This window comes from Sorghum bicolor, chromosome 6 (genome assembly GCF_000003195.3).
Source record: "Sorghum bicolor cultivar BTx623 chromosome 6, Sorghum_bicolor_NCBIv3, whole genome shotgun sequence".
Classification (NCBI taxonomy): Eukaryota; Viridiplantae; Streptophyta; class Magnoliopsida; order Poales; family Poaceae; genus Sorghum; species Sorghum bicolor.
This window is the reverse complement of record NC_012875.2, coordinates 56,234,653-56,255,402: the sequence shown is the minus strand read 5'-3', so window position 1 is coordinate 56,255,402 and position 20,750 is coordinate 56,234,653. Positions and strand designations below refer to the sequence as shown.

The following is a 20,750-nucleotide window of genomic DNA, read 5'->3' as shown; positions in this document are numbered from 1 at the left end:
GGGCGGGCCTGAAACCGCAGGCAGGCAGGCACCGAAAGGCTAGCTACGACTGGTAACCGTCAAACGAATAGGGATCACCAGATTCCTATTTCCAAAGCTGACGTGGACGCCACTGCCTTTCCCGGGCCCTACGGCCACCGCCCACCGGGCTTTCCAGCTGTGGCAGGGGCCCCGCCATGTGTACTTGCCTGGCCCAGCTGGGCGCGGCCTTTGAGAGCGACGCCTGGGCCCGAGTCGCCAGCGGAACAGGCACTGCGCGGCGCGGGAACAGTTTCCTCCGCCAGTCCGCGGCTCTCGCCGCCCGCGCTGTGTCTGCTGATCGCTGACGTCATAAGTGAGTGCTGTCACCAGTGGCCGCCCGAGGTGAGGCCGTGTTTAGTTCCCAGGAAAAAATTTGCGTGACACTAGTATTTTCGTTTGTTTATAATAATTTTTATTCAAATATAAACTAACTAGACTCAGAAGATTTTTCTCATCAATTTTGACCAAACTATACAGGCCCTATACATCAGCTGCAGCGACCGTCGTCGCCGCCTGGCCTTGTCGTCGTCATCCTGGTCCTGGCCCTCTTGGCTAATTCTTCTTGGACTTCAGGGCTGCCACCCTCTCCTCCGTGGCCTTGAGAGCTTCTCCACAGATGCTCACAAGCTAGGCTCGAGGACAATGGTGACACTGTCACTGTGATACACTGATGGCAAACCTCGTCGACTTCTGCCTGGCGTCATGATCGGCGTTGGCGACTTCATGATGTCGCCGCCGGCAACCCTGACCAGCCTGCCGCGCTTCTGGCACTCCTCTCCAAAGATCGCACGAACCAACGCCTGAAAAAAGCATCATCCCACATCGTACAGCTTGCTCTCTGCTTTCTAGTACTAGTAGTAGATTCAGGCTTGCGCTTTGGCTCCAAGACGGTGGCATTTCTATTGTACCTTGGAACAGGATTAGCAACCCACTAACTCCCTGTCACATGCCATGCCGTTGTGGTTGTGTACTAGCTGCCACCTGACTACCCGAGGCATTTTGCTTAACCAACTGTTTGTGATAACTTGTGCAGGTTATCTAATTTATTAGCCTTGTTGCTTACCAAAGGCGATCTTATCCTCTCTGATTGCCTTGCTCTCTTTACATGCACACCGATGTTACAAGCAGCAGTGCACAGTACACGGGTTCAGCCCTGTAATTCCTTCACTTTATTTGGGACCATTTACTATTGTTTTGCCTTACAAAGTTATGTATCTGAATATTCTACCAGTAAGGGTATACTTGAAACAAATTATCTTCAGGAAGTACAGGGCAGCAAACATTTGAGATATTGCCATTGCTTAGGGGGAAAAAAACATCTATGTCCTGTTTAAAAGGTCAGTCACCATTGCTTAGTGACCGAGCAGCTGCGACCTTGCACTTCAAGAACAGCGACGACCGTTCCGGTGCGTTATTGCCATCTCGCAGCCACCAACTTTTATTTCACCTGTACATCAGCTCCGCCCGGTGTTATCGTCGTCGTCCTCGCCCTTTTGCTAGTTCTTCTTGGATTTCAGGGCTGCCACCCTCTCCTCCGTGGCCTTGAGGGCTTCCCCATAGATGCTCACCAGCTGAAAAGGCAAAGCCAATGATGTTACTGGGTTACTACCGAGGCTTGAAGACAACGGTGACACTGTGAATCGCTGATGGCACACCTCGTCGACTTCAGCGGGTGTCATGATCAGCGTCGGCGACATCATGATTGCGTCGCCGGCAACCCTGACCAACATGCCGCGCTTCTGGCACTCCTCTCCAAAGATCGCACCAACCCCTGAAAAAGTATCATCCGACATCATACAGACCTTTAGTTTCTGGGGGATTCAGGAAGCGCTTTGGTTCCAGGATGATGGCATCTCTAGGCATCGTGGAACAGGATTAGTAAAGCTCTAACTATCTGTTACATGTCAATGTCATGCTACTGTGTACCAGCTGCTACATTGACTTACCCCATTCGGCAGGGAATAGATCGGTCGGTGATTTGTTGTTAGTGAATTCGGTTCCCATTATCATCCCTAAGCCGCGTATCTGGAGTACAGGAGCATTTTAGTTATGTATTTGAACCAAGAGAAAGAGCCTCTGGGTAGGTTTGATGATTCAGGAATTCATAGGTTTGGTGATTCAGAAATTCAGATGCGTACCTCCCCAATAATTGGACTGTCTGCGAACGCCCTAATTCCGTCCTGGAACTTTGGAGCGATTTGCTTGACATGACCAGGAATATCCCTTTCGCTGATGCCATTTTTTTGCAAATCATTCATCAGGAACAACAGATAAATAACTCAAATACGTGTTATGAAAAGTGCAGCATATATACCGATAAAGTTTCAGAGCTTCTATGGCCACAGCACAGGCAACTGGATGACCAGAGTATGTAAACCCATGAGCAAATGAACCTGTAATACAAGGTAACATGTCAGCAAATGCGATGTTTCAGGAAAGCTCACCACACACCATTGCAGAAACAATACGTTGGTCTCACAGAAATTGTAACCTACCAAGCTTATTGCTCTGGGAATGAATCACATCTGATATCTCTTGGCTAACAAGAGTTGCCCCGATGGGTACATAGGCATTTGAAAGAGCCTGTTACAGTAAAATTGGCATTAATCTCTGTACATCAGAATGTCATATAAGCACTGTTCATATGTCCAGTGAGACTCAAAATTCACCTTGGCCAATGAAACTAGATCTGGCTTGATGTTATAATAATCACATCCAAACATAGTCCCCAACCTTCCAAATGCAGTGATAACCTAGAATGTTTTATCAGTCAACAATATCTGCACAAAAATTATATTTTTTCCTTCATATTTGACATTGTTTGATTTCATAGAAAGTGTTCAATACCTCATCTGCTATGAAAAGAATGTCATACTTCTTGACCACTGCTTGAACCTGTTGACAGAAAACAAAGTGACACAGAATAAACACTGGGAACAAGAATTCAAGTCCTTGATGTAGGCCTTTGTTTAATACACCAACAATAGCAATTCACAAACAACACCACTACAATGAGATGAAGGAAGGAAAGAGAAGAGGCAAAGAGGGATGGGTGAATTAAGCAACTATACTTTCAAGAAGTTCAGTTTGTTCATAGAAGAGCTATCAAAGTATTGGAACTCGTAGTATATAACCTTTTCAAAATAGGTTTTTGGAGGAGGGATGACACCACCAGCACCCATCACAGGTTCAGCAATGAAAGCAGCGATCTGATAAATCAAAGATAGCACATAATTAGGGAGACATTAAGTTTTGAACCTATTGACAACATTCAAGCTTTGGTGAAAAGAACTCTACTGTTTCTGGTCCTTCTTTGAGAATAAGATTCTCTAAATTGGTGGCAAGTCTAGTCGCAAATTCTTCTTCTGTCTCACCTGTTTCGCACCGAATTATTTATTAGCAAAACATGCGGCTCAATTATACAGAAGTTTTGCTTTTTGGAATTCATCTAGCAAAATTTTAAATCATATTACCAGGAAGATGATATCTCCAGTAGTGAGGGCAGTCAGTGTGCAGAACAAAAGGTGCTGGTAGATCAAACTTCTGGTGCAGGGCAGGAAGACTAAAGATAGAGTTGCAATCAGAAAACTATTGAAGGTCTATTTATGAGTGCCGTTGGACATGCTTTAAAGATGTATGCTGGTGAACCGGCTTTTTTAGTATGACAGTACTCACCCAGTTAGACTCGCTGATATCAATGTAGATCCATGGTATCTGCAACATGTGTAACAAGCAGTAAGAATGGAATCTCAAAAGCTTCCAGATTTTCATAGAACATAACTTGACATCAGAGAACATTGCAAATTTTGATCAGGAACCGACATTTATGACAATTCTTAACTGAAGAAGCACTAATTCAAGAACAAAATTTGATTACAGTACAAAGCTTACGCTTTTGATCGTGCAATAAATTTCTTCTTGTTTGGCCTCCCCAATGCATTGTTATAATACCATACTAGTTTGACCTGTAAAATATAAGGATCAGCAATGAACCTGTGAGAAACAAAACCATGTTTATACCAAAGAAAAGGGAAAAACACATTAAAATGATAGAATATAAAGCCTCAAGGTCTACCAACTACTAGCTAGGTATATATATTTCAAAGACAAATTGGGCCACAATGGACACATGAATACCATGATCGATGAACCAAAAGCCATTTTACTAGCAGTAAAGAGAGAGCACGGACATAGTTCTTTAGTGATTTGTAAACACCATGTAAAATTCACTTTTAGTTTTTGTGTAAAAGTTCTTTAAATATGAGCAGCTGATGCAAAAATCACTATTTAAGAACTTTCAGTTATTTGCAGTAAAAGCAAAGAACAGTGACAGCAACACCATCGATGGTATCAAGGGTCTGAACTGTAAACTGCAGAAAACAGTAGGTGCTATCAATAGTCACACCTGAGAGTCATTTGCTTCTGAACCGCTGTTTGTGAAGAAAACTTTTCCCATTTTCCTTGCAGTGAATATGCTAAGGATCTCCTGTGCAAGATCCTGAAAGTAGCATTAAAACTCCGATAATTAGTTTTGGAGATCTCGCAAGCGATTTTTTTTAGAAAAGAACTAGGATAGGGACACTGGTTTCAATATGAAGAAACCAAAAATTGACGAGTGATTCAAGAAATGTACCAACGAAGGTTTGGTAGTACGGTTCCAAAAGGAATGGTAGAAGGGTAACTTGTTTAATTGCTCAGTTGCTGCTTTGACTAATCGAGGCTCGCTACCACCTGAAGACATAATGAACACAGATGATGCAGTAGTAACAGATGCAAAGACATTGCTAAAGACACAGAAATAAATGGTGGTACATTATCACAAAATCAAGTGCACATACCTAACGCTGTGCACCATAATCCTGCAAGAGAATCCAGGTACTTGTTCCCATTAATGTCATAAACATAGGAACCCTGCATATACAAATAGTAAGCTAGACAGCAAAATATTCTGTAATGACTGTTTGGATCCCATTAATTAAAACCAATATCTGGAAAGTGCTTCCCATTATTTTATTAGATTATTTTTCAATTCAATTCCTCTCAATTCTTGGGAACCAGACAGGACCTAAATGTAAGATAGGTAATAAAATAGGTGGCATTCTAAATTTACTTTTCCATAATTTAATACTACAAAAACTAATTCTAAAGTTCAGAGTTGCGACCTCAGATCTCTCAATAATCAGTGGATGCAAATCATTGCTCTGCCAGCCAGCTGTAAAAGGTGCCAACATGCCATGGCCCTTAAACCTGGAAGAATCACTTTGCAGATCAGCAATAGCCAGGAGTTTACATGGTGTAACAGAACACAACTGTGTGACAATTCCAACTGCGTACCCATTTTCTTCAGTTGAGGCAGACTGTGCAGATGGAGCTGAACTAAAATGTCTGACTGAGGCATCCAACAAACTATCCGCATGCCCTTGCAAACTCGCAGTGCCAGTTACATGCTTCAATAAGCTGCTTGCCTGTGAGGCAGGAAAAAAAGGGTCGCATATGAGCTCCGACAATGGCCAAACTTTGGCAAGTGATGTCTGAACCACACAAATAGGTCGAATATTCATGTCATAGAACCTTTTTTTTAGATAACGGAAAAGATCATGTCATAGTACCTCAAGGCAGTAAATGTGCAGCACTGAATAAAGCATCTTACTTTGTGTATGCAAGTCAAATAAAGGAATTGCATATCCCGAATATAAAGGAACCCAGCTTTGCATCACATGGTACTACGACACTAGGACTCGAAAAGACCGTTTCAGAATCTACGCGCAAAAAGGGGGGAAATTTAAGGTGGGAGCATACTTACTCTACTAATTTTCCACGAAAAATTGTCAAAACGCTGGGTTTTTTTTTGTCAGTTCGCGATTTTAAAATCAGGGATTCCTAAAGTATAATCTGATACCTCGACTACTACGCACCTCGAAGCAGCTGGTAATTAGAACTAGAATAAGCCGTACATAATTTATCGTACTTTCTCCAAGAAAACGGTAGAAGGGCGCGACCAGAGTACTACTTTGCAACCAAAAAAAGCATATTATCCATCCAATACCAGCCACAGCCACAGGAAGTACGTCCTCGCTTCCCTGAAGCGATGAACGCCGATGATTTCTATCCAAAACAAAGTTTTCTTCCACTCAGGCGATGAGAAGCCTGTGAAATTCTGCCCACTGTACCCGAGAAAGAAGCCATCTTTTGCATGCATCTACTAGGACTCGGAGCGTCGGACTGAAGGTACATGAATGGATATATAATCACCTGGGCGGGGGCATTGGATCGGAGCAGGCGTCGCGCGATCATCCTCGCTCCCCGAGACGGAGACGGAGACGGGGACGGACGGCGGCGCCCTCACGAGTTGTTGGAGGCAGGCAGGCAGAGGAAGAAGAGCGCGAGAAGCGAGGGCCCGAGGGGGGCACGGAGAGAGTTGTAGGCAGGGCGAGGAGGAAGGCGAAGTTCGCGGAGGAAGACGTGCCCAATTTTGTCCAGGGAATCTCTCCCCGTGCTCCGCTCTGATAACGCCAAATCGGACGAGGGAGGATGCACGCACGCGTACGGCGATTGATGCGATTTTCTTTATTGATTGATTGATGATGAAGTTTTTTCAGCGACCACCTTATTTGTTTGTAGTCATAATAGAAAATACTGTTGAGTAATTTGTCTGATAAGTTCAAATGAACAAGACGTCTCAGGTCACGTCAGTCGGGGGCCACGTGTGAGCAAAGAACTCCAGTTTAATTGTAAGTTGAGCTATTTATTGATCAGGATTAGCGAGGGGGTTAACAAGATCGATCGATACTTGTTTTGTTAGTCCGGCCATCGCTCCTTGTATCCAAAATAGAACAAGCCTGTGCGGCAGAGGAATGGGCGGAGGGGAGGCAACAAGATCAAGCTCGATCGCTTGCCACGAACTGGTTGCAGCAGCTTCGCAGTCGCAGGTGCTGCGAGTGCCGTTGTCCTGCGGATCCGTCCAAGGCCGAGGAGTCGTTGTGAAAGAGAAAGAGAAAGAGATGGTAAAGCCAAAGGTGATGCCCGATCGATTGGCGCCTTGTTAGATAAGTACTCAGATGGAGCTAATTTTCTACCCCAGCTACCTTGTCTACAAACTCCTACTACTGATGAACTCCCAACCACAGCAGCTGGTTAGCAGTCAGCTGCGTTTCGGCTTCATTTGCGTCATCGGAACTTTTTCGTCACGTGGCTGAGTCACGGGGTGACCTGGTGAGTAGCAGTAGATTGCGATGCCGATAAGTTTGGCTGAAAGTATTATTTATGATTTATTGTTAGAAAAAAATATTATTAGTTAAAAAATATGATATATAAAACAAATGAATAGATCCAAAGCATAAGACCGGCGGCTTCTTGTTTTTCATATCATAAAAAATATGATTTATAAAACAAATGAATGGATCCAAAGTATTATTTATGATTTATCATATCATAAAGGGAAGAATGCTTAGCATTTGGAGCAAACCGAAACAAAAGTAGTTCCCTACAACTGGTTTTACTCATTTGAGAGAAGGTTTCCTAAAACAAACGGTGTTCTTCTGTGTCAAATTCCCTAAAGACGTTTAAGAGAGTGTTTGGTTGAAGGTGTTAAGGTTTAATAGGTACTATAGCTTTTTTGTTTTATTTAGTAATTAGTATCTAATTATGGACTAATTAGACTCAAAAAATTTATCTCGCAAATTACTCTTTAGCTATGTTTTTAGTTTCATAAATAGTTTATATTTAGTACTCTATGTATATTTCCAAACATTCGATATAACGAGAGTTAAAAGTTTATCTATACAAACCAAACAGACCCTTGACAACTTACTCATATCATACCCCTACACTAGTCGTTCAATTATGTTTGATCGTTCCCTAAAGGCTGCATGTGTGACTGTAAACTTGTACGAAAATAGAAATTAAGTACACAATTTACATGTGTGACTGTGAACTTGTACGAAAATAGAAATTAAGTACACAATTTACATGTAAATTGCGAGACGAATCTTTTTAAGCCTAATTAGTTTATGGCTGGATAATAATTGCTAAATATAAATGAAAAGTGCTACAGTATCAAAAACTTTTCACATGTTGCTCTGTTCGCTTGGTTGATAAAGTGATAAGCCATGGCTGAAAGTATTGTTTGCTGATTTGTTGTGAGGGAAAAACACTGTTGAATGGCTGACAGATTCGGCAGATAAGCGGAAGCGAGCAGTTTTGACCAGCTCGAATATTGTTTAGTTCCCAAAAAGTTTTGTAAAATTTTTCAGATCTCCGTCACATCGAATCTTGCAATACATGTGTGGAGCATTAAATATAGATAAAATACATAACTAATTACATAGTTTACCTGTAATTTGTGAGACGAATCTTTTGAGACTAATTAGTCCATGATTGAACAATGTTCGTCAAATACAAACGAAAGTGCTACAGTGTCTATTTTGTAAAAAAAATGGACTAAGGCCCTGTTTAGATTGGAGATGGAAATTTTTTGGATGTCACATCGGATGTGTCGGAAGAATATCGGAAGGGTTTTAGAAACTAATAAAAAAACAAATTACATAGCTCGTCTAGAAACTGCAAGACAAATCTATTAGGCATAATTAACCTGTCATTGAGACATGTGGGTTACTGTAGCACTTAAGACTAATCATGGACTAACTAGACTTAAAATATTTGTCTCGTGATTTCCAACCAAACTGTGTAATTAGTTTATTTTTTATCTATATTTAATGTTCCATGCATGTGTCCAAAGATTTGATGGGATGGATGAAAATTTTTTTCGTGGAGACTAAACACGTCTTAAACAAGGTCACCCAAAATCCAAAAACTTTTTAAGATTATCCACCGCATCGAATCTTGCGGTATATACATGAAACATTAAATATAGATAAAAAATAACTATTTGCACAGTTTGCCTGTAATTTGCGAGATAAAATTTTTAAATCTAATTAACCCATGGTTGGATATAATTACCATATTAAAACGAATCCAAATAAAAAATAGAGCCTTGTGTAGTTTCGAAAAAAATTCGGATTTCGGTACTGTATCATTTCCGTTTGTTTGTGGCAAATATTGTCCAAACATAAACTAATTAGGCTCAAAAGATTTGTCTCGTAAATTACAGACAAACTGTGCAATTAGTTTTTGTTTTCTTCTATATTTAGTGCTTCATGCATGTGCCACAAGATTTGATGTGACGAGGAATCTTAAAAAGTATTTGAATTTCGGGGTGAACTAAACAAGGCCTAGATCCAAAACCTCGATGTATCATGCCTTTTTTAGTTCACCTAAAAAAACAAAAACTTTCGAGATTCTTTGTCACATCGAATTTTGCGGCACATATATAAAGCATTAAATATTGATGAAAACAAAAACTAACTACACAGTTTGCTCGTAAATCACGAGACAAATCTTTTAAACCTAGTTACTCCATGATTAGACAATGTTTGTCAAATAAATACGAAAATGCTATAGTGTCAAAATCTAAAATTTTTTGATCTAAGGCCTTGTTTAGTTCCGAAACTTTTTTGGATTTCGATACTGTAGCATTTTTGTTTTTATTTGATAAATATTATCCAATCATGGACTAACTAGGCTCAAAAGATTTATCTCATTATTTTACAGGTAAACTGTGCTTTTAGTTTTTTTGTTTTCGTTTATATTTAAAGCTCCATACATACGCTGCACCTGCAAGATTCGATGTGACAGAGAACCTTAAAAAGTTTTTAATTTTTGGATGAACTAAATAAGGCCTCGGTGACAAACACACACCCCCAACCCCTACCCCCACCCCACCCAAAAAACAAATTGAGGCCTTGTTTAGTTCCCAAAAAATTTCAAGATTCCCCGTCACATCGAATCTTGTGGCACATGCATGAAGTATTAAATATAGACAAAAACAAATACTGATTACACAGTTTACCTGTAATTCGCGAGCTGAATCTTTTGAGTCTAGTTAGTGCATGATTGGATAATATTTGTCACAAACAAACGAAAGTGCTACAGTAGCCAAAACCAAAAATTTCCCTCAACTGAACAAGGCCTGAAACTCTGGCCCACACTCAGTTCCATCACCACTCCAGCCACCCCCACCATATATAGGGCCTTGTTTAGACGCGAAAAGATTTTGGATTTCGCTACTGTAGCACTTTCGTTTGTTTGTGGCAAATATTATTTAATTATGGACTAACTAGGATCAAAAGATTCGTCTTGTGATTTACAGGTAAACTGTGCAATTAGTTTTTATTTTTGTTTATATTTAATGCTTTATGCAAGTGATGAAAGATTCGATGTGACGGAAAATCTTGAAAACTTTTTGTTTTTTGGGGTGAAGTAAACAAAGCCTAGGTCTTGTTTAGATTCAAAAAGTTTTTAGATTTTAATACTATAGTATTTTTGTTTTTATTTGACAAACGTTATCTAATTATAGAGTAACTAGACTTAAAAGATTCGTCTCATGATTTACAGATAAACTGTGTAATTAATTTTTGTTTTTATTTATTTTAATATTTAATACATGTGGTGTAAAATTTAATGTGACGAAGAATTTTATTTTTTTTAGTTTTTGGGTAAACTAAGGCCACAGCCGGGTCATGTGGCAGAGACAGGGGTGGAGGGGCCAAAGGCCGAAAGCTGCCAACCCTCGCCTCGCGGGTGAGGAGCGAAAATTCGAATCCATACCCTCCCGCTCCCGCTCCCTCGAACTTTTGGGTTTCGTTTTCCCTCCGCCCCCCGCCCGACCGCCGCGTCCGCTCTGCCCTGTTTTCACGTTCGATCCCCTTCGATTCGATTTCTACACCCCCAGAGTCCAGACTCCAGAGCTCTCACTCTCCTGCCAAACCCCCTCGTCTCGCCCCTGCCATGGCACCGAGCTCCCCGTCCCCCGCCGCGCCCACGCGTGTCTCCGGCCGGAAGCGTGCCGCCAAGGCAGAGGAGATCCAGGAGGAGGAGGTTGTGGTGGCGTCCTCCGCCAAGCGCAGCCGCAAGGCGCCGTCTTCCGGCAAGAAGCCCAAGCCGACGCCCAAGCAGGCCAAACCGGCCAAGGCGGCGAGGAAGAAGAAGGGGGAGGCCGAGAGGAAGGAGCCCGTGGAGGACGACGTGTGTGCCGAGGAGCCCGATGAGGAGGAGCTGGCCATGGGCGAGGAGGAGGCGGAGGCGGCGGCCGATGAGCAGGCCATGCAGGAGGAGGTGGCCGCGGTCGTGGCCGGGTCGCCCGGGAAGAAGAGGGTGGGGAGAAGGAGCGCCGCCGCTGGCGGCGACCACGAGCCGGAGTTCGTCGGCAACGCCGTTCCCGCGGCCGAGGCGCGCAGCAACTGGCCTAAGCGCTACGAGCGCAGCACTGCCGCAAAGAAGTATTTTTTCCCTCCCTACTCTGCTTTGCTTTTGATTCGACCCCAGATGTTTGCTTCCCTGTTGTGACTTGTGAGCTGAGCAATCCCTGTTTGTTGATTCATGGCTTGTGCAGACCGGAGGAGGACGAAGAGCTCAATGCCAAGTGCCACTACCGGAGCGCCAAGGTGGACAACGTCGTCTACTGCCTCGGGGATGACGTCTATGTCAAGGTCCTTGTTCATTGCTTTCATTGCCTTCTTTATTTGCCATGATGCTGTTGCTGCTCTCGTTTATGCTCTGCTCATGTTTTTGTTAAGGAAGGACTTGTTTGATTTTTATTGTCCATTTCCAATGACGAGTTGTGCGTATGATCAGCAGTACATGGTGGCACGCTGGAAGTCTGTATGGACAAAATACTGTCTTGGTAGCATGTTTGGCTTCGACCAGGACCTTGCTTAGGACCTTAGTAGCTGCTTGGGTGCTTTTTGCAGCAAGCTTGGCAATGATGACCAAGTTTGGCCGCTTATTAGTTTAGTTGTTTGGTTGTTTTTTCATCTAAGTGTAAGTTATGCTCTGTGACGGTATAATTGTTACTGTGATCATATAATTGTCATGGAAGGAAGCATTGAACTTTAAAATCAAGTCCTAGTGATGTGTGTTTAACAAGTGGTTTATGGTCAATTCTATCTTAATTTTGGTGGCTTGGTCATTCTGGAATCATCACAATCGCTCCGTGTTTGATGGGATTACCCCTAGCCTGAATGGTGTTTTGTCGCTCATTAAAGAGGAGATACTTCTATGGAGTCTGGTTGGGGCTAGAGGAATTTCTCATCTCCTCTCTCTAGTGACAAGTGCAAACTAGGACTCTTTCTCGGTCGAGGTCAAGCGTTTTTTGATGTAATAGGCGAGCAGTGGTTTCTTGAGTGAGGTGCGGTGTGTTGTTGTTTTAGGTTATGGGGTTTTACACCCCTTTCTTCTTAATATATAAAACAAGTGGTTTATGGTATTACTTCCTCTGGTCATGAGTAGAACAAGATTTGGTCAAACCTTCAAAACTACAAACATCAATAAGTATTCCACATACTTGCAAATCTCTTATATCGGAAGGGTTATAATATTATATTCTAAAAGAAATTAGTGGTCAAAGATATGCATGGAAGATTGCAAGGTCAAATATCAAATGTGTGAAGTATCTGTGAGAGGGAGTATAACATAAGGGGTGCTCTAAATGTCTGTCTCTACACAATGCTGTGTTTGGTGTATATCCTGCTCCTAAAAGTTGGATCCTTTTGATTCTGTTGAAAATGAACTGTTCAACAATTTCAATGCTACTAAATGTTCTAATGTTTTTGAGGAAAAAGTGTTCTAATGTTAAGAGGATGTTATTTTTAATAACAAAAATGCTGTTTAACCCTGCATCTATTTTGCATGTGCGGTTGTGCTAGTGATTGCTTACATCATGTTATGATCTCTGACATTATTTGAAAACTTTCTTGTCTTATTTGCCTGTCTATGAGAGCCTGAGAGGGAAGTATTGTTTGTCTCTTAAACTTTACTTTCATGAAAGTTCTTATTAATTCAACTGTACATAAATACTGATGATGCAATGAACAAGAGTGCTCAAACTAATGGTTGTGTACAATACCACTGGATGATTTTGCTCTCACATCAAATCTTTTTATATGTTCTTTAATAATAGTTAGTTAGTTACTGACCTTAAGTTTATGATTGCTTTTTGCATATTTTAGGCTGGAGAAAATGAGGCAGATTACATTGGCCGCATTACTGAATTTTTTGAAGGGACTGATCGGTGTCACTATTTTACTTGCCGTTGGTTCTTCCGTGCAGAGGATACGGTGCGTATTGAGCTTTGTGTCATTTCTAATCATTCATGTCAAGAAGTAGCATAAAACTGAACCCTATCAGTGCAGGTTATCAATTCTTTGGTGTCCATTAATGTTGATGGCCACAAGCATGACCCTAGACGTGTTTTTCTTTCTGAGGAAAAGAATGACAATGTGCTTGATTGCATCATCTCCAAGGTCAAGATAGTCCATGTGGATCCAAATGTAAGTCCCCTGATGAGAGCTTTATGGTTTTGCTATGCACATAATGTTTCTCACTCTAACTGTTTTTTTTGCCTTAGATGGATCCAAAAGCCAAGGCTCAGCTGATAGAGCATTGTGACCTATACTATGACATGTCGTACTCTGTTGCATATTCTACATTTGCTAATATCTCATCAGGTAATTGCTTCTACATCATCCTTTTTTGGTTGACTAGCTGAATGCAATTTACTTGCTTTGCTAAATTAGTGCAACGATACTACTCAGGGGGTGTTTGGATGCATGGACTAAAGTTTAACAGATGTCACATCAAATGAATTAATTAAGTCTAATTAATCTATCATTAGCAAATGTTTACTGTAGCACCACATTGTCAAATCATGGACTAATTAAGCTTAAAAAATTCATCTCGCAAATTAGTCGCAATCTGTGCAATTAGTTATTTTTTTAGTCTATTGGTTTGGTCATGTCCAAAGGAGACCTTATGAGGCATAGTCAAGGTTCAGCTAGGCGCTAGGCGTAATCGGGGCGCTGACCCATTGCCTAGCGCCTAGTCGGGAGTACTCGGTCCTAGGCGCTCCTAGGCGTTTTCCTAGGCGTTTTGGCAATATAAGCCATAAATTATATATATTATATATATATATTTATATATAACTACTATATATGAGTTACAACTAATGTGCATGCTACTGAACAAAGAGCAAAGAGCAAAGAGGGGAGATGAGCAGGGGAGGAGCTGGGAGGGAAGGGAGCTCACCTTGGGGACTTGGAGGAGCAGGGGAGGAGCAGGACCGACGGAGGAGGAGCAGGACCAGCGGGGGGCGCCTCGGGGATTAGCAGGGGAGGAGATTGGAGGAGCAGGGGAGGAGAAGATGAGGAGCAGAGGAGGAGCAGGACCTGCAGGGAGGTCGCCCGGCGACGAGGACCGGCGGCAGGGACGACCAAATCTGACTCGGGGACGAGTGAATGACGCCGCGCTCCCTTCTATTCCTCCCGCGCCTTCGTTTCATGGCCGCGCGGGAAATCCTCCCGCTCTCCGATTTAGCGCGCTAAATTGGCCGCGCTTGCGCCCGCCCAGCGCCGACTCCGCGCCGCCCAGCGCCTCGAAGCGCGACTATGGCCATAGTCGAGGCGACGGGCTTCGCCTAGCGCCTAATCGCCGCCTACTCGACGCCTAGCCGAACCTTGGGCATAGTGCATTGTGGAGTCCTAAGTCGAGATATCAATGTGAGGAGAGGTAGAGGAAGACTGAAGCTGACATGGGGGGAGGCAATAAAAAGACATTTAAAGGGTTGGAATATACCTAGAGATCTTTGTTTAGATAGGAGTGCTTGGAAAGCAGCTATCGATGTCCCTAAAAAAGATATTTATTCATTCAAAAGCTATTCTGCAAAAACAATTTTGAAAAGTAAAAGCTCAAACAACATGCCTGTACTCCATCCTAGGTTTATTGGGTTAACTTTGATTAGTGCATGCAGTGTTGAAATATAAGTGAATTACCCACCTTTGCCTAACAGGTCAAACTTTTGGTTTGAATTGGTTGGTGCATGCAACTCAATACTCAATATGGTATTAGTGCTAGAGGTGAGAAGTCTCGAGTTTGAATCTTGGCTAGTGCAATTAAATAAAATAAATATAGTTGACCTCTATTTCCATAATATTTGAGGCATGAGTGACTGAGCCTGCCAGGGAGGGAGCAGTGTTTTCTGATCGTCCGATTAATCGCGATTAATCATCCTTATCGGTCTGTAGCACTTGATTAGGGCCTCCGATTCGATTAGAGCGATTAAAAACCTGATCTTCCGATTAATCGTCGATTAATCATGATTAATCGTCTTGATTAGGGTCTGTAGCACTTGATTAGGCTTTTGGCCTGGGATATATTTAACTGGGTCAGGCCCATTAGGGTTTTCCTTATAACTTCACCCCCACTCTCTTCTCAGTCCTCACTCCCACTCCAGCCGTCAGCTACTGAGTTGCTGCTCCTGCTCGTGCTGCTTGCTGCTTCCTCCTCCCTCTTCCCTGCTGCCTGGTGCTTCCTCCTCCCTCTTCCCTGTTGCCTGCTTCTTCCTCCCCATTCCAGCTCCAATCCAAGTAGCCCGCTACTGCTTGCTTCCTCCTCACTCTTCCCTGCTGCCTGCTTCTTCCTCCCCCTTGACCTTGATGCTTGATGTCCATATATAAATATATAGAGTCAAATCTCACAGGTAAGTAGCCAACTAACTAGAAATATAGTCTTGATGCTTGATGTGTACTATATAAATATTGGGAGGGAGAGTGTTGAAGTATAAATGAGCTGTCCACCTTTGGCAAAAGTGGTGGGATCACGGCCTGATCTTGTGCCAAAATTAACACTATGTTGTAATGGATTGAAATGAGCTCCAACATGGCTCATGATGCCTAATAGAACCATTGTGTGCGACGGGGAAGACTTTCAGCATGTGATATATTCAGCGTGAATCATGGCCTGATATTGCGTCAAAGATGATCACCCAACCGTATGAATGATGCATTGCTGGTTGGTCGCCATCCTTTGTGACTTTCTTGTGGAAGTAGAGTGCCATTGCCTTCAACTCTCTGCTCCTTGCTTCATTTGCCTTTCTATGTCTGGCTTTTGCAAGCCTGCCCAATAATCAAGAAAGGAGCACATCATATAGATAATCTTAGAGGGGGATTTGGTTCTTTTGTCCTCAAAACAAACAACATTTCTTGTGCACCATATTGCTTGACACAGCTGCCAGCCTCACTGCATATACCAGTTTACCATTCGGTAAACAAAGCTTGATCCAAACCCAAAACTGATCATTATTACAAGGTTTGCAACTGACTCCAAGGGCACAGCAATCAGAATCAAAATGTATTTCACTGTCATCCATCCATCCAACAAAGAGATGTTCCACTGATTCCTTTTCTGTTTAAAAGGCATATACTGTATTTCGCTTCCTTTCCAATTTCTCCTCGTGAGGTTGTCCTTAGTAAGGATAGTATTTTGAAGAAGCCACACAAATATTTTAATTTTCAGAGGGATTTTGGATTGCCAAATATGTTTAAAATTTTGACCTTGATCATTTTAACATAAATGTTTATACACTGATTTGTTATCTACTTCTATTTTACGTGAGGGGGAGCTTCCATGTGATAGGTATTAAATATAACTGAATTGCGCAATTCCTTATCAGCTTAGGCTTGTGAGTGCAATGGTTGGTGTATGTAGCTCAATAACTAAAACTGGTTTGAACAGTCTACAATGATTAACTTTGATACTGCCTCTGTCCCAAAATAGAAGTCAGCTTTTCTTAACTTTCACTAACTATATATAAAAAATATTAATATTTATAATACATAATTAGTATCATTAGATAGATCGTTAAATATTTGGAGATATAAATGTTGCACGTATTTTCTACAAATCTAGTCAAACTTGAGAAAGTACTTGTTAAAAGTTTATGTTTTTTTACAAACCCTGACACTTGTTTTTTACTAGAAAATGGGCAGTCAGGTAGTGAAACCGCTTCGGGTATTTCTTCTGATGATGTGGATCTGGAGGCGCCATCTAGTATGCCAGAGAGGACAGCAACCCTTCTTGATCTGTATTCTGGCTGTGGGGGCATGTCCACTGGTCTTTGCTTGGGTGCAGCTCTTTCTGGCTTGAAACTTGAAACTGTAATCTTCTACCTATTTATCTGTTGGATAGAATGTGTTCATGGTCTCAGCACTAATTCTATTGTTCTGGCTATGATTTGCAGCGATGGGCTGTTGATCTTAACAGTTTTGCGTGCCAAAGTTTGAAGTACAATCATCCCCAGACTGAAGTATGGATAGTAAACTGCATCTTGGATATTCCATCTGTTTTGTCCAGCTGCTCTCACAAAGTTCCTTTGGATCTTTGAATGTAGGTGCGAAATGAGAAAGCCGATGAGTTTCTTGCTCTCCTCAAGGAATGGGCAGTCCTATGTGAGAAATATGTCCATCAAGATGTGGATTCGAATTTAGCAGGTTCAGAGGATCAAGAGGATGAAGGCAGCCCTCTTGACAAGGACGAATTTGTTGTAGAGAAGCTTATTGGAATATGCTATGGTGGTAGTGGAAGGAAAGATGGCATCTATTTTAAGGTACTTAACGTTGTCTGTTCATCTGTACTTGATACCAAGAAAAAAAGTTCAATTACTATGGCAATATAGAAAAAACTAAGCTTTTCAAGCAATGGATATTTCTGTGTGTTTTGTTGTAATGCTAGATTTCTGCAGGTCCAGTGGGAAGGATATGGTCCTGAAGAGGATACATGGGAACCGATTGATAACCTGAGGTTCGTATTTGGTATGTCATCTGCTTGTTGCCTTGTACATCTGTTTGCACTCTAATCCTTGTTTCACAAACCAGTGACTGCCCGCTGAAAATTAGAGAGTTTGTACAAGAAGGGCACAGAAGAAGAATTCTCCCGCTGCCTGTGAGTATTTAGTTGGGTGTGGTTTTCCTCCCTGTTTGTTTAGTTCCCCATTTTCATTTGGTGATATCTACCTAATCTATTCTTTCAAAAGGGTGATGTTGATGTCATATGTGGAGGTCCACCATGTCAAGGTATCAGTGGGTTTAATCGGTTCAGAAACCGTGATGAGCCACTTAAAGATGAGAAAAACAAGCAAATGGTGACTTTCATGGATATTGTGGCTTACTTGAAGCCCAAGTATGTTCTCATGGAAAATGTTGTAGACATACTCAAATTTGCTGATGGCTACCTAGGAAAATATGCTTTGAGCTGCCTAGTTGCTATGAAGTACCAAGCACGCCTTGGAATGATGGTGGCAGGCTGCTATGGTCTGCCACAGTTCAGGATGCGTGTGTTCCTCTGGGGTGCTCTTTCTTCCATGGTTTGTTTCTTACCTTGATGTTTTATATGCTTTGTTACATTTATATTGCACTGTTGACTGCTGGCTAATCAGTTGTATTTGACAATGTAGGTGCTCCCTAAGTATCCTCTGCCTACATATGATGTTGTAGTACGTGGAAACACCCCAAATGCCTTTTCGGTAAGTGCAATCACTACTTTGAAATCCTTTGGAATGTGTAAAATCTGTTGACCAACTGAATTGTTTACAGCAATGTATGGTTGCATATGATGAGAAACAAAAACCACACCTGAAGAAAGCTTTGCTTCTTGGTGATGCAATTTCAGATTTACCAAAGGCAAGTGTTTTCTCAAGTTCATACATTTCTCAATGTGCATGCAATCTTACTCTTCTCTGCAGGTTGAAAACCATCAACCTAAAGAGGTAATGGAGTATGGTGGTTCCCCCAAGACGGAATTCCAGCGTTACATTCGACTTAGTCGTAAAGGTAAGGGCCAGTGAGCTTTACTGGTTGACTTTCTCCATGAATTTCAGAAGAACCACCTTTTTTTTCTTGGTCCTTTGCTAAATTGCTACTACTGCAGCAAGTTCACTCTGTTTTATTCTTTCAGACATGTTGGATTGGTCCTTTGGTGAGGAGGCTGGTCCAGACAAAGGCAAGCTCTTGGATCACCAGCCCTTACGGCTTAATAACGATGATTATGAGCGGGTTCAACAAATTCCTGTCAAGAAGGTTGGTGGCTTGATAGTGTTTGTGCCTTCCTTTGTTGTTCCTGAAATAATCACACTCTTTCCAATGACAGGGAGCCAACTTCCGTGACCTAAAGGGTGTCAAGGTTGGAGCAAACAATATTGTTGAGTGGGATCCAGAAATCGAGCGTGTGAAACTTTCATCTGGGAAACCACTGGTATGTGTTATTTCGTGCTGTTGTTTCCATAAAGTGCAACATTTATGTTACATATTCAGACTCATATCTGATGAGATGCTGCAACTACTGTAAGATTCATGGTTAAGACATGATAAGATTTTGCACAAATCTTTGTTATCTAGGTTCCTGACTATGCGATGTCATTCATCAAGGGTAAATCACTCAAGTAAGTTACAAAATGGTCCCGCTTTCTTTCTTTCTTTGTTTTTTTTGAAAAAAATAGGTTATTGGTTACTTGTCCTTACATATGTTGTTGTAGGCCATTTGGACGCCTGTGGTGGGATGAGACAGTTCCTACAGTTGTAACCAGAGCAGAGCCTCACAACCAGGTCAGCTTCAGTACAAACTACCCCTTTATGATAATCCCTGCAACTGTCTTTACTGCTAGTGTTGTCTGCATATGATCCTGATCGAATATGTTGTTATCAGATTATATTGCACCCCTTTATGATAATCCCTGCAACTGTCTTTACTGCTAGTGTTGTCTGCATATGATCCTGATGGAATATGTTGTTGTCAGATTATATTGCATCCGACTCAAGCAAGAGTCCTGACTATCCGGGAGAACGCAAGGTTGCAGGGCTTCCCTGATTACTACCGATTGTTTGGCCCCATCAAGGAGAAGTAAGTTCCTCTTTTCAGTTTGCCTGTACGTGATCTAGTCACTCTTGAAAGTTGTCAGCAGTAAACCATTGAACAGTCAGTTTCAGCTCTTGAAATCAGAAGCAGGATTATGCTGCATTGTAATCCTTGCCTCTGAACATGCGTGCTTTCTCTGATGGTGATAGGTATATTCAAGTTGGAAATGCAGTAGCTGTCCCTGTTGCCCGGGCACTGGGCTACTGTCTGGGGCAAGCCTACCTGGGCGAATCTGAGGGGAGTCACCCTCTGTACCAGCTGCCTCCAAGTTTCACCGCTTTGGGGCGAACTGCGGTGCAGGCGAGGGCCTCTCCTGTTGGCACTCCTGTAGGGGAGGTTGTTGAGCAGTAAGAGGATCAGAGCTGAGCTGAGCAGGCCAACAGCCAACGGCAGGAGCATCTTTGGTTGGGTTCGAGCCCAACCGATAGCATGTCTACCAATAAATAATCAGTGCATCGTGCTGATTCTTATGATTGGTGATGAATGTAGGCAGGGTGCACTCGAGCTCGAGTGCTTGTTGTACTGTAGGTTGAGGTTTCAAAACATTTATTCATCGGCCCGCCTATTTGTGGCTGATGTTTCTCGTGTCATTTCAGTTTATCTGCTGATTTGAGGCTTCGTCATGTACGTGTAGGTTGAGGCTTCGTAATGTACGTGTAGGTTGAGGTTTGAAAACATTTATTCATTCTTGTTAAATGCAAGTAAGATAACATTTGACCCTTGTTCAACGTGAGCAAATTTTCATCCACTGTAGTTGAGTACTGAATGGTTTGAGTGATTGAGTCATCATGTAGTATTTGCATTTATTTTCACAAGAGTGTAGGAATAAAACTTACAATAAGCACCTTTACATCCTAATATTTTGCCTACTATTGTGTGAAAAGGATAGCTTAAGGATTTGTTTGGATACTTGTATTCACCTTAATTCATTT

General features: G+C 42.1%; 2 protein-coding genes across 2 annotated transcripts; one reads left to right on the top strand and one right to left on the bottom strand.

Moving 5' to 3' along the window:
• Positions 1,168–6,508, bottom strand: LOC8072343 (gamma-aminobutyrate transaminase 1, mitochondrial). Its single transcript, XM_002447046.2, has 19 exons — positions 6,274–6,508; positions 5,356–5,486; positions 5,184–5,268; positions 4,860–4,932; positions 4,655–4,752; positions 4,427–4,519; positions 3,913–3,986; positions 3,697–3,735; positions 3,495–3,583; positions 3,319–3,395; positions 3,156–3,230; positions 2,869–2,916; positions 2,691–2,774; positions 2,517–2,604; positions 2,336–2,414; positions 2,160–2,250; positions 1,968–2,046; positions 1,677–1,792; positions 1,168–1,592 (listed from the first exon to the last, which is right to left on the bottom strand). The coding sequence occupies exons 1-19, from the start codon at positions 6,313–6,315 to the stop codon at positions 1,518–1,520; spliced, it is 1,536 nt and encodes a 511-aa protein (XP_002447091.1). The 5' UTR covers positions 6,316–6,508; the 3' UTR covers positions 1,168–1,517.
• Positions 10,867–20,546, top strand: LOC8063966 (DNA (cytosine-5)-methyltransferase 1). Its single transcript, XM_002448480.2, has 20 exons — positions 10,867–11,357; positions 11,471–11,567; positions 13,086–13,193; positions 13,269–13,406; positions 13,484–13,583; positions 16,888–17,066; positions 17,150–17,215; positions 17,300–17,515; positions 17,651–17,709; positions 17,784–17,850; positions 17,942–18,271; positions 18,362–18,430; positions 18,501–18,587; positions 18,650–18,737; positions 18,862–18,983; positions 19,054–19,158; positions 19,302–19,345; positions 19,439–19,508; positions 19,700–19,803; positions 19,968–20,546. Exons 1-20 carry the CDS (start codon positions 10,867–10,869, stop codon positions 20,167–20,169), a joined length of 2,742 nt encoding a protein of 913 aa, XP_002448525.1. The 3' UTR covers positions 20,170–20,546.